General features: G+C 34.7%; 1 protein-coding gene across 10 annotated transcripts in view; it reads right to left on the reverse strand.

Moving 5' to 3' along the window:
• LOC107065093 (nucleolysin TIAR) overlaps positions 1–12,660 on the reverse strand; it is a 418,517-nt gene that overhangs the window by 45,779 nt on the left and 360,078 nt on the right. For all 10 annotated transcript variants that reach the window (XM_015318424.2, XM_015318423.2, XM_015318426.2 and 7 more), the window contains 2 exons: positions 5,130–5,205; positions 11–113 (listed from right to left, as the gene is read on the reverse strand). In XM_015318424.2, the coding sequence (XP_015173910.1) occupies positions 11–113; positions 5,130–5,205 (179 nt within the window). The remainder of the gene's footprint in view (positions 1–10; positions 114–5,129; positions 5,206–12,660) is intronic.

The following is a 12,660-nucleotide window of genomic DNA, read 5'->3' on the forward strand; positions in this document are numbered from 1 at the left end:
TTTGACTCACCTTCAGATTTTGGTGCAGGCGGCTTGCGAGTCGCCCAATTCGTTCGAATACTTCTGCTACCGAGCCATTGCCCGTTCATGGTACCGATGGCAATTTCCGCTTCCTGAAACAATGGGTTGTGTAATGAGTAAAATGGTTTAATCGATGGCACAAAAATGATAAAACGAGATTGAGAAAACTTTAGCACGGTGAATTTTTTCTTTTCTCTCTCTCTCTCTCTCTCTTTATAATCGTCGCGATGAACTAGTTAAGATTGCTGCCTTTAGAAATGATAAGTTTTTAAGCGAGAGTGAGAGTAAGAGAGAGAGAGAGAAAGAAAGAGATACTTTTCAATAGACGGAACGATTTTCTTGTGCAAAAGGGGGTCGGGATAAATGAAATAAACGTAAGAAGTAAAGCCACGTTACGAGCAACAGTAAACGGCTGTAACTCCGAGTACGCAGGACACCGATCGTAACTTTTATTTATTACTGCTCTGCTTTGAGAAAAGCACGCCGTAAGCGGATCGAGAAAAATTTTACCGTCCTGGCTTCTTCTTCTTCTTCTTCTTCTTTTTCTTCTTTCTCTTCTTCTTCTTCTTCTTCTTTTTCTTCTTTCTCTTCTTCTTCTTCTTCTTCTTTTTCTTCTTCGTAGAAATAGGAATAACGTTAACGTTTATACCTTTCGCACGAGTGACGTCCTTTAACGTTCTCCTCCTACGACGATCGAATCTAAGGTACGCGAAGAGAAGTAAAGAGATAAAGAAAAAGTAAAAAAAAAAAAAAGAAAGAAAGAAAAGAAATAAAGATAGAGAGTGAAAAAGAGTAAGAGTGTAAGTGTGTGAGAGAAAGAGAGAGAGAGAGAGAGAGAAAAGTAAGGAATGACGCACAAAGGACGAAAGAATTAAATCGGACTGATGGGACAGCTCGTTAAGTAGCTAAAGTAAATCGTAAGAACGTAACGTTCCTTCCCTTTTACCAAAGAAAATGGCAGGGGTGGAAGTGGATCGAGTCGAAGATACGTTAGTACGAGTGGGAATTCCATTCGACAAATCGCACCTCCGATTCCTCGCATTTCCCAACAACTGCCCTCGGCAAACTGCGGTGTTTCCCATCGCTGCTTTGAATTCCCTTCTCGAAGAAAAGGTGCTATCCTTTATGACGAAGGGAGAACGAGCCTCTCCACGTGGCTGGGCTATTTGTTCTCGAGTAGGTAACAAAACGGTCATGGCCTTGCTTCAATATACCTCTTTCGTATTATATATATATAAGTGTGGGCTATCCTATACATGACCATTGTATGATTCGAATGAAAAATTCGGAAGAGTTTTCTCAAAAAAAAAAAAAAAAAGAAAAAAGGAAAGAAAAATATAATAAAATGAAGAAATTGTGTTCAATCAGAAAATTGCAGAAACTTACTTAAATATAAGTTCTTTTTTTAAACAAAAAGTTTGATCTGATAGAAAAATAACACTATGCAATAACTACACACATATATACACATCATTATGTATATTCTTCATATTTTCAAATGTTTAAGGAAGGTGGAGATGGACAAAATTTTGGAGAATAGTAAACAGAAAGTAAACTAAAGAAAGATGGATAAATAGAGAGAGAGATAAAGAGAGAGAGAGAGAGAGAGAGAGAGAGGAAGAAAAAGAAAAAGAAAGAGAGACTAAAAATAATCCTCTCGTCTTTATTTTATTTGACTGCTGCTTGGACGAAGCTTTGGAGTTGAGAAAAGATGAGATAAAAAAAAGGCCGCGAGAGTTAAAGAAAAGAAGAAAGAAAGAAGAAGAGAGAAAAAAAAGGAGAAAGAGAGAGAGAGAGAGAGAGAGAGAGAGAGAGAAGTAGAGATGGCTGAAAATACTCCCGCCATTGAGAAATTCCAGCGGTAGGGGTTGACCGTCGAAAGGCTTTTCACAAACGCGTGGTTTGAGAAAAGAGGGTGGTGGTGAGCACCCCCACTCTTTTCCTCACCGTTTGCGCCATTCGAAGGACTCCGAGAGTTTTCTCTTCGCTTTTCTTCCACTTTTAACCTCCCTTCTCTCTCTCTCGTTTCTTTTTCTTTTTCTTCAAGAGTCGTGCACCTTAACCACTTTCCCACTACTCTACGGTCCTTATCCCACGACATTTGTGCTCCTGTGGGATAAAGTATTTCCGATTCGAATTTCCATTCCCGATATGATGCCGCATATTCGCGCGGTTAGCCCAGATAGACCGCGAGACCGAATACGCTCGGTTCTAAGCCGATTCTAAACTCCGGTCGATATCAAACGTCCTTCTTCTCTTCCCTTACTCTCTTCTTTTGGTTTTCTTTTACTGAATTCAACCTTCCAACAAGTTTTATATATCTCTCTTTCTTTTTCTCTTTTCATTTATCTTTTTCTTTAATGCAATATTTCATTTTTAAGCTTTATTATATTATATAATAAGGACAATGAGTAGGACTTTCTTTTAAAAATTATTAGATATACTGTAAATTATTCCTCTTTCTCTTTTTATGTATTGTTATTTCCTTCTTTAGTTTACTATAGCTATTTGATTTTTATTATTAATTTATTATCCACTTATTCCATTATATTATATATTTATAATATAATATATATTATAAAAATATATATAAAAATATATCAAATATATAAATATAATAATATTTAAATATTATATATTATATATAATATATAATAAAAAAAAAAATAAAATAATATTTAATATATTAAATATTATTATATTAAATATTAATTTAAATTTATATTTAATAATAAATATAATAATATAAGTATATAAAATATATAAATATAAATATAATTAAAATAATAAATATAATTATATAATATATAAATATATAAATATATTATATTATATATATTATATTTATATTAGGTCGTCCCAAAAGTTTCTTCTTTTTTTTTTTGTAATTCTATAGGCACAATATTTTCTAAGTTGAATAATTGAAAGTATAGAAAAAAGTAAAATAGAGTACAATCGATATTATAATATTTATTAAAATAACATAAAATAAAAAATATTACGTATACAATATTGTGTAACTTATCATCAAAAAAAGGAAGAAATTTTTGGGACGACTTAATATAATAAAAGCAAATGATAGCAATCTTAAGACCAATAAATATTGTTCTTTTTTTTCTCATTTTTTTCCTTTTGATCCACCCTAATATTTTATAGTACCTGTACAGTTTGAACATGTCCAACTACGAAGACGACTGTAGCTAGCTAGCTAGCTAGCTATCTATTTCTCACACTCGAAACCACAAAAGCTTATATAGAAGACGACTGTGTATAGACATCAGCGATCAGTCATGAAACAGCACTCTGACCGAAGCGACACCCAACTGCTTTGCATGCATTATTAAGTCATGCCAGTACCCTACAAGCACTATTCCTCTTTCTCTCTCACGACTTACGTGGCTTTTACAAAAAGTTATTTCGATTTCTTTATCCTCTTTTTCTGGTAAATGTCTGTCCTTCTTGTCGAATCTATGAGAAGATTTTCAAGAGAAAATTCTTTCTACAAAAACCTACGTACGTACAAACGTACGAACGTACGAACGTACGAACGAACGTACGAACGAAAGAACAAACGAACGAAATCTTCGATCGTTCCAATAGTTTAAAAACGTTGAAAGAAGTAAAAAAGAGAAAAAGAGAGAAAGAGAGAGAGAAAGAAAGAAAGAAAGAAAGAAAGAAAGAAAGAGATAGAGATAGACAATGTGGATGCTATCGGAAAAGAAGAGTAGTGTAGAATCCAAGGAATTCGTATTTTTGTTCGTTTAGTAGTAGTAGTAGTAGTAGATCGTAGAAAATACTTTGGAGAGGGGATGTCGTCGTTTGGCCGTGCGATCAGAGTACGCGATTTAGATACGTGTATCCGGTGCTCGAAGGAAATAGTGACCCAATGTGAGAGAGAGAGAGAGAGAGAGAAAAGAGGAAGGAAGAAAAGGAGAGAAGAGCTTGAAATGGAAGAGGAAGAGTAAAGGGAAGAAGAAGGAGGAGGAGGAGAAGAAGGAGGAGAAATTTTCGCGTGTTCCTCGAGGTTAGCGGAGACACCCGGGAAATTTATACTTCGGCAATAGTAATACCGTGGGTGTGAGTCAGGTGCCGGCGGTGGTCCAGATCGATAGGACATTAAAACAGAGGGGAAACGAGAGAAGGTTTCTACCTCCGGGTTCGGCCGGCTCGACGAATAACCTTCGCCATAAACGGAGGAAAGCCTTCTTTTACTCAGCCGTACATCTAACTTCGTCGTGATTTACGTCGCGGATTTTGGTGGGGTACAGTAAAACTCGGACTACCACTCTCTCTCTCTCTCTCTCTCTTTCTTGCTCATTCGTTTGCTCATTCGCTATCGTCTTTTCTCTCTCTCTCTCTCTCTTTCTTTCTCTCTCTCTTTCTCTCATTCTCTCTCTTTTACTCTCTACACTAAGAACGATGCTGTAAACCCTGAAGCTGCTTCCGCCAGCAACGTTCTGCTGCTTCTGGATAACCATCCCCTTCGTTTTCATCCCTACTATTTTCCATCGATCGAAAGGCCAGCTCCAACTTCCAGCTTGACGCTGTTAATTTCTCACGATTTCGATCTTTATGGATTGTCGTAAAGTTCGTCGGTCGTTTGCATCGGAATGGAACAGGTGCCGGTATCGGAACTGAGAAGATGCGTTGTCATACCAAGCATATGCAATGCCGATATTCTGCGAATATGTGTAGTGTATGCGTGTGCATGCCGCATTGAGAAAGGTATGTGTGTGTATGTGCATTCAAATGATGATCGATAGATGAGTTTGTTTAGAAGAAGAAGAAGAAGAAGAAGAAGAAGAAGAAGTAAAGTCTATGTAAAAATTCTACATTTACATAGGTCGTTGCCGAGGCTCTGTTCTTTTGTTCAAGTTCGTTCATTATCTCGGCAACGAGTTTTTCTAATAAGAATAACAAATTAATTTTCTACCAGATGAGTTTGCGTGATAAAGATACAAAAAAAAAAAAAAAAAACCATTAAAAAAGGTTATTGGGGTTAGTGTGTTCAAGTAAGAAGAACAATTCTAATAATTGTTAGGTTTTTCTTCATTTTGTTTCTTTTTTTTTTTTTATTACTGTAGTAAAAAATAAATATCATCGCTTACCGCTTTTTTAACAAAAGACACGAATCCATAGCCTTTGGACTTGAAGGTCTGTGGATCTCTAACAACTCTGCAATCCCTGTAACACATTAAAAAAAAATTATCAAGTTAGTAAAGATTTCTAAATGAGAGAACTTACAAACAATAATATATATTTTTTTTTTTTTTTTTTTTTTTTTTTAAAGATCCGACAAAATTGAATATATGGGAAAATGGCGTTAAGTTTTATTGGATTTTGTTAAGGCAATTTTGTACTTTGACGAGTAAAAGTAAAAATGTGAGAATAAGAAAGAAAGATGAAGAAGAAAAGAAAAAAGAAAAAAAAAAACAAAAAAAAGGGTTAAGAAAAAAAAGGATGGTGAGGTGTAGAGGCGTGGGAGAGGCGTGAGAGGGGGAGGGGAGGGGAGGGAAGGTAGAGGCAAGGGGTGAAAGAAAAAAAGAAGTAGAACAAGGAAGAAGTAAGTTTTAGCTTTGGTCGTTCGTCCAACGACGTAGAAGGCTAACAGCCCTTGGAAGGTACGAGTATAAAACAAATACGCTCTAAGTATACGGTTAAAAGAATGTGTTACTACGTTCCTACCGTTTCTACCTTTTTCGTCTTTTAAAACTCGTGTTTTTCTTAGAAATGTAAGCGACGTTGAAGCTACGTTGCTACCAAACGATGGATCTTTTCTCGTAAATTTTTTCTTTTTTTTTTCTCTCTTTTTTTTTTCCCAGTAAATATCTCTGGATATTTACCTTCATGCAATATGTACTTTAATCGATCAAATAAATACAAGGTAAATAAAGTAAACATTTATGCTCTTTTTCTCTTTTATATATATATATATATAGATACAACAAGAAAAAATACCTATAAAAAAAAAAAAGGGACACCAGCCATTTACTCGACCTATTTTCTTGTTCTTTAAGGAACGTTTTATTTTGAATCAACTGATTGTTTTAAACATTTATCACACATATTTTTAATGCTTAACACTACACCCTTTTATTCTCACCTGCTGAATATTATTATTGGAGAAATACAAACGCATATATCAAAGAAATTTCATACAAGTAACGTACCTCTTAACATGTGTGACAATTCACGAAAATATGACTCTCGATTTTCTCGGAAATACGTCAAAGTATTCGAAAGTACTACTCGTATTTGGTATAAAAGCATTGTGCACTTATTCGAGAAAGAGAAAGATAGAAAAATGAGAGAGAGAGAGAGAGAGAGAGAGAGAGAGAAAAAAAAAAGATATAGAGAAAGAGAGTAAGCTTAGGCTTGGACTCTCACGAATTCTTCCTCATAATTAAGATTCCAGCGGCGTCTGGCAGAGAAAATTAGGAATACCCAGAGGCTTGGGGTGTATCTTGTGGTCAGAGGGTCGTTTCGGAGGTATAGCAGGAAGCTTAAATAAAATATTCTTTCGACCGGTGTGGAGCCTGGCATGCGATGCGAATAAAATTCTTGAAATCGTGCACGTTTCTACTCTCTCTCTCTATCTCTCTCTCTCTCTCTCTCTCTCTCTTTTCTTTCTTTTTTTCTTTCTCAATTTTTCTATCATTTCCTTTCGTCTTATCATATTTTCAACATCCGAGTATCTCGTAAACGGAGATTAAGAATTTTCAAAAGACAGCTTGTGTGTGTGTGTGTGTCATTTATATCATATGTTTTTTATTACGTTTTAAAATATGTTGAAAAATGAATGAATTATTTTTTTCTTATCAATCTTAACATCAAGGAATACCTTTGTAAAAAAAAAATATTTATATTTTAATATATATTAAATATAATTAAAATATATTAAAATATAATTAAATATATTTTTAATAATAAAAATATAATATTTATATAATATATATATATATATATTAAAATATAAATATTTTTGCAAAGGTATTCCTTGATGCTAAGATAAAATTAAATAAGATATAATTAAGATAATACTAATATTAAGATATAACTAAAATATAATTAAATATAATTAAAATATATTTAAATATAATTAAATATATTTAATAATAAAAATATAATATTTATATAGTATATATATGTATATATATTAAAATATAAATATTTTTGTAAAGGTACTCCTTGATGTTAAGATAAAATATAATAATATAATAATAAAAAATATATAAAAAATAATAAAAAAAAAATCTAATAAATTAAAAGATGTAAGCATATAAAATAATTGAAAAATTGATCCCTCTTTAAAATATAGTATTTTTCATCGAATTCTTAAAAGATATCTTTCTTTCGTTCGTTCGGAAGATTTAAACTTCGAAAGACTCGATCGTCCGTCTTTTAGTTTCGCGTTAGGTAGAACTGATCTATCTCAATGAACCTCGTTGTTAGAGTGCAGTAAGTTCTAAGGATTTATGTAGGACACTCGCAACCTACGTAATACATATATATATATATAAAATGTGTAAACGACCGAGTTTCAAGAGAAACTATTTTTTGCGACAAGGTCGAAGTTGTATTCTCGGTCGATTTAAAAATTTTTATACGAACTACTCTATGCACGCGTAAAAGTAAAATAATATTAACAATAAAAATACTAGTTCTTTTATACCTATATTCTCGTAAAATATTTTCTTTTAAGATGATAAATAAATAATTTGAGATTAATCAGTGAGTAAATATACATTAATTAACACCTTTGCGGATGAATGATGTATGCATGTGTTCAATGTGTATCATTAGCGTAGCCAATTAACTCATACATGCATCTCTGATGTATTAATATATTTTAAAATGAGATTTACATTTAATAAAAAAAAAAAATAATTATATAATATGTAAGTATACTTAATGAGTATAACATTTTAATATTATTTAGTATCTACAAATAATAATAATAATAATAATAATACCGAGAAAAATAATTTGATCATTTGTGTTCATTCCTTTAGCAATAAATTTAAATTACAAGAAGACAAATCTGAAAATATTTTATGTAGAATACTAATTGAAGTATTTTAGGTAATTTCATATGTTGTTGTTGTTTTTTCTTTTAAATAAATATATTTTATATTATATCTAAAAAAAGAATATTAGGTAGCCTAGTCTAGTGCTCGTATAAGTTCTCGCAATTTGTACAAAAATTTTGTTCTTCGTGAGTGAGAGACGAAAAGAGGTCGGGGTACTGAAGCGCCTATCGGCTGAAAGCATTCGTATTCACAAAACACACGTTAGATCATAGGCATTCGTTTTGCGAAAAGAATCAAAGGGATTAAAGTCGTGCATGTTCTTTTTCCTCGGTTCTCCTTTTTTTTTTATTCTCTCTCTCTCCCTCTCTCTCTCTCTCTCTTACTCAATCGCACTACTTTTCCGTCTGTGGCTCTTTTTTTTTTGTGGTGGCCGGTCTCTACGTTTTGAAATGAAAAGACTCGCTCGCTCTCTTTTCGCGTTGCGGAAAAGAGAAAAGTCGTTAAACGTGTAATCCGTGGCACCGCGATTTAACGCGTTAGACTTAAAAAGCCTGGTAAATATTATTTTCCGTACTATGCGCGAATGAAATCGTAAAAGGGAAATGGCTGTTGCTAGCTGGAAGATGAGGATGCTAAGAGAAAGAGAGAAATAGATGTAAAGAAAGAAGAAAGAGTTGAAGAAAGTAGAAGAGAAAAAGGAGAAAGAAAAATTACCATTGAGAGTGTGTATGTTTTTGTATATAAGTATGAGTGTGTCTGTGTATGTATTTGTGTAAAAGAAGAAAAAGCGAAGGAAGGCGTTAATAGTTGAGAGAGAAAGAGAAAGAGAGAGAGAGTGAGAGAGAGACAGAGAGAGTAATAAAAAAGAAAAAATAATGAAAACGAAGGGAAATCTCGTAGAGCCGGATAAAAGACTTTTTTTTCTTCCGCCTATGCAATCCGAAGATTTCCTGAAATTGAGGTCCACGGTTCATGGCGTACCGTGAAAAATCTCAATGTTAGTCTTTACTTACATACTTTATATACTACTACTACTACTACTACTATTACTATTTGTATGAGTTCATCTATTTAAATGAATAAAAAAGAAAAACGAAAAAGAATAATCTTATTCTTAGCATCGAGCATGTAATTATAAAATTAATCCATTGTCATTAACTAATGTATCTTTTATTAACACCTTTGCTTTCATTAATGGAGAATACGAAATAATCTATAAATAATATATACTAATAAAAAAAAATGTAAAAAGTTGAACTTACAAGCACATTCATTTGTCCCAATTACGTTGATTTATCAAATTATTCGTTCTGGGTCAAAATTTATATCCATATATGGTTTGTATCACTGATTAACACTACGCAAATATTCACTCGCTCACATATGCATATCACTTGCATAGAAAGAAAATGCACACGCGTATACGCGACGCGAAATAAATTTGACACTTGTCTAATATCGTTGTTTAATCTTCCGACGCTCGTAGGAGACTGACTGTTAACATTTATTCATCATACGATAATTATCGAAAGTACACGAATGTCAACGAACTAACAAATTCGTTGTTGACGAGTTCTTAATAGAATAAAATGGATTTTACGTCGAGATATACACCAGCTGAGGAGTGAGAGAGAAAGATATATAAACAAAAGAAAACACGGGAATACTTTTCTACTAACTAATAAAGTCATTGTTTTTCTAATAACTATCTTATCAAGAAATTTACAAAGAGACATTGACCTTCGTGTATGTTTGGTGTTCGTCGATGTACTTCGTTATTTCTTTTATTTTCTACGCGTCTAGTCTCCTACGATCGTCGGAAGATTAAACAACGATGTTAGATAAGTGTCAAATTTATTTTGCGTCGCGTATACGTGTGTGCATTTTCTTTCTATGCAAGTGATATGCATATGTGCGCGAGAGTGTGTGTGTATAGTGCTAAACAGTGATACGAACATATATGGATACATGAAGATATGCAGATGGATATGCAGCATTGGATATTGGTATGTTAATTATAATTTTTTACTTCAACGTTATTTCTACTTTTTTGTAGGTGTCTTAACACACTATTATATCGATTATTAATACCTTTTATGCAGAACGTACGCTAAGTTTTAGTAAAACACTTACCAATGCTTGTTTTTTTTTTTTTTTTTTCATTTAATGAATATTTTATTTTGCAAAACTCTTTGTAACTATTAGTCGTGAAGATATTACATGTTTTCTAGAACATCTTTCTCAAAAAGGAATAAAAAAGAAGTAGTGTAACTAAAACATTCATACACATATTAACGCTGAATTTCAGAAGAACATTAATTTTTACCTTTTATTTTGAAGAAGTTGAACGTTAAGTTTTTCGCATAGGTTTCGCGGCGCGGCAAGTCGCTTCCGTTAACGTCGTCGACTTTCGGTGAATGGCAGCGGTTGCCACACAACTTACGGACACGGAACGTTGAGTAATGGTCAATACAAGTTAGATGTGGAACACGCCAGTCGCATATGTCGTTGCCCACACTTGGGGTCGTCTCGCATCGTTCCACATACACCTACATACACCTATATACTTATATATATATGTATATAAACTATGAGACAGGGGGTAGGTACACGAATACAATCGCAGTAAAGTGAAAGAGCAAGATAGAAGAGGGTGGGGGAAAGAGAGAAAGAGAGATACGAAGCAAGTAACCGCGACAGCCTATAGCAAAGCTTTCTACCCCTTCGAACCACCCTTACGAGTGGCTCATCGCGTGCGAACGCGTATAGGTATGCGTTATGCGGTCGTGTGTTCTTATTGCGTGTTTTCAAGCGTTTCTCTAGCAAAACTCTCTCCCCTACTTTTCTTCAATCCCACCCACACTGGCACCCACCCTCCGTTCGCTTTCCCAGTGCTATATTTCGTTACGAAAGGCGAAACAATCGCCGGCTACGGCGTGCCGTGAATTTACGCGTCGTGTAACCAATCCCCGTTCTACTACTTTTTCACTCTCCCTCCATTCCTCTCTTTCTCTCTTTCTAGCTCTTCTCTCTCTTCTTTCTCTTTTTCTCTCTTACTCTTTTGCGTTCTATTTCTCACCACCTGCAGCCCTCGAAAAATCGTAAATTAATGCACGGTTATTGACGCGATAAATCTCAGAATTTAATTCAGCTTCCATCGAGAACCGCCCTATGACACGTTTTTTATCTTTCTCTCTCTCTCTCTCTCTCTTTCTCTCTTTCTCTTTCACATTTTTTTGCCGTTCTTCCTCGACGTCGATATAACCGCGACAATGCCTGTCCCGGAGTTCCCGTAGCGCTAGCACACGACAAAGCCGAGAGATAGGATGAAGAGTAAGTCTGGGGATTTATTGCCAGGCGTGCACACGTCCGCGTTCACGATGGACGTGAGAATGAAAAGAGAGGTACGCGTCGATGATCCAAATTGCCGTGCTTGAAGAGAAGAGGGACAGGAATGCCGTTTCCCTGTTCGTTCGTTCGTTCGTTCGTTCGTTTCGAAATTTCGAAAGTGCTCTTTATCTTTTATTTTTGTTCTCTTTCCCCCCCCCCCCTTGTTCTCCCTTTTCGTATACGAGCATGACATAGGTGGAGATACTGTAGAATATTCTCTTTTTCAAATTTTTCAATTTTGAGCTCCGACTGAACGAACGCGGGCCCTGCCATCCCTTTTCTATGAATTTTGTGGATTCGTTATGGTCGAGTTATATCTCGCAAGCTCGTTATCCTCGTGAGCAATTAAGGGGAACCTAATTAAGAACCGTATACGCGTATTTGAGTATTTTCAGTGAAGTACACGTTTAATTAACTTTTTGGGCATTGAATTTTATCCTTTGAGTAACGTACACTAGACTAACTTCTAAAACGTCAGAAAAGAAATAAAGAAAGAAAAACGTAAAACGATTTTTCCTATGTGCAACAAGCAAATGATTAAAAACTAGGCAATCTATTTAAAATGTCAAGATTATCACTTTGTTATTGTAGCTAAATGGAACAAATCGAGTAAGTAAGATAATCGAGAATTACTTACTATCCTTAATCCATTTCTGAGAGATCTCTTTTTCCTTTCCTTTTAAAACTTAACACAATCTTCTTACGAATCTTCGATCCCGTTACTTGAAACTTTTTCTTTCTCACTCGCTTACTCATCCGCGCGAGAGTTTTCGTCCTTTATCTCTCGATTAGCTACACGTCACGGATCGTTTTTCGCCTATCAGCTAGAAAACTTCGAACGTCTCATTAATTACCAAGAAGGCTAAAAAAGGAGCGCGTCAGCGTGAAAATCTTTGTAGCCGGCCTCGTTGCTGGATTCGCTCAGGTAAGCGTGATCACGTAAGTAGTAGAAAGATCGAAGAATATCGTCTTGGACGATGGAAGGTAAAAGACGTAGAATGAAGGGGGAGAGGGGGGAGGGGAGGAGCAGGGAGGGGGAAGAGTAAAGAGAGAAAATAGAAAGAAGAAAAGAAGAAAAGAAAGCGGGAAGGAGGGGGGGAGATGGATGAAATGAATGATCTTAGGGTGTGAGCTTCATCAATCTAGCAGAGTAACAACTTGGGCAGGGTGTCACTTCCCTCGTTTCGTTTGATCGCATGTCATGCTCTTCTATAGTCGC

This window comes from Polistes dominula, unplaced genomic scaffold (assembly GCF_049000335.1).
Source record: "Polistes dominula isolate Pdom_NZ unplaced genomic scaffold, Pdom_raw_medaka contig_28, whole genome shotgun sequence".
In the NCBI taxonomy this organism is placed as follows: Eukaryota; Metazoa; Arthropoda; class Insecta; order Hymenoptera; family Vespidae; genus Polistes; species Polistes dominula.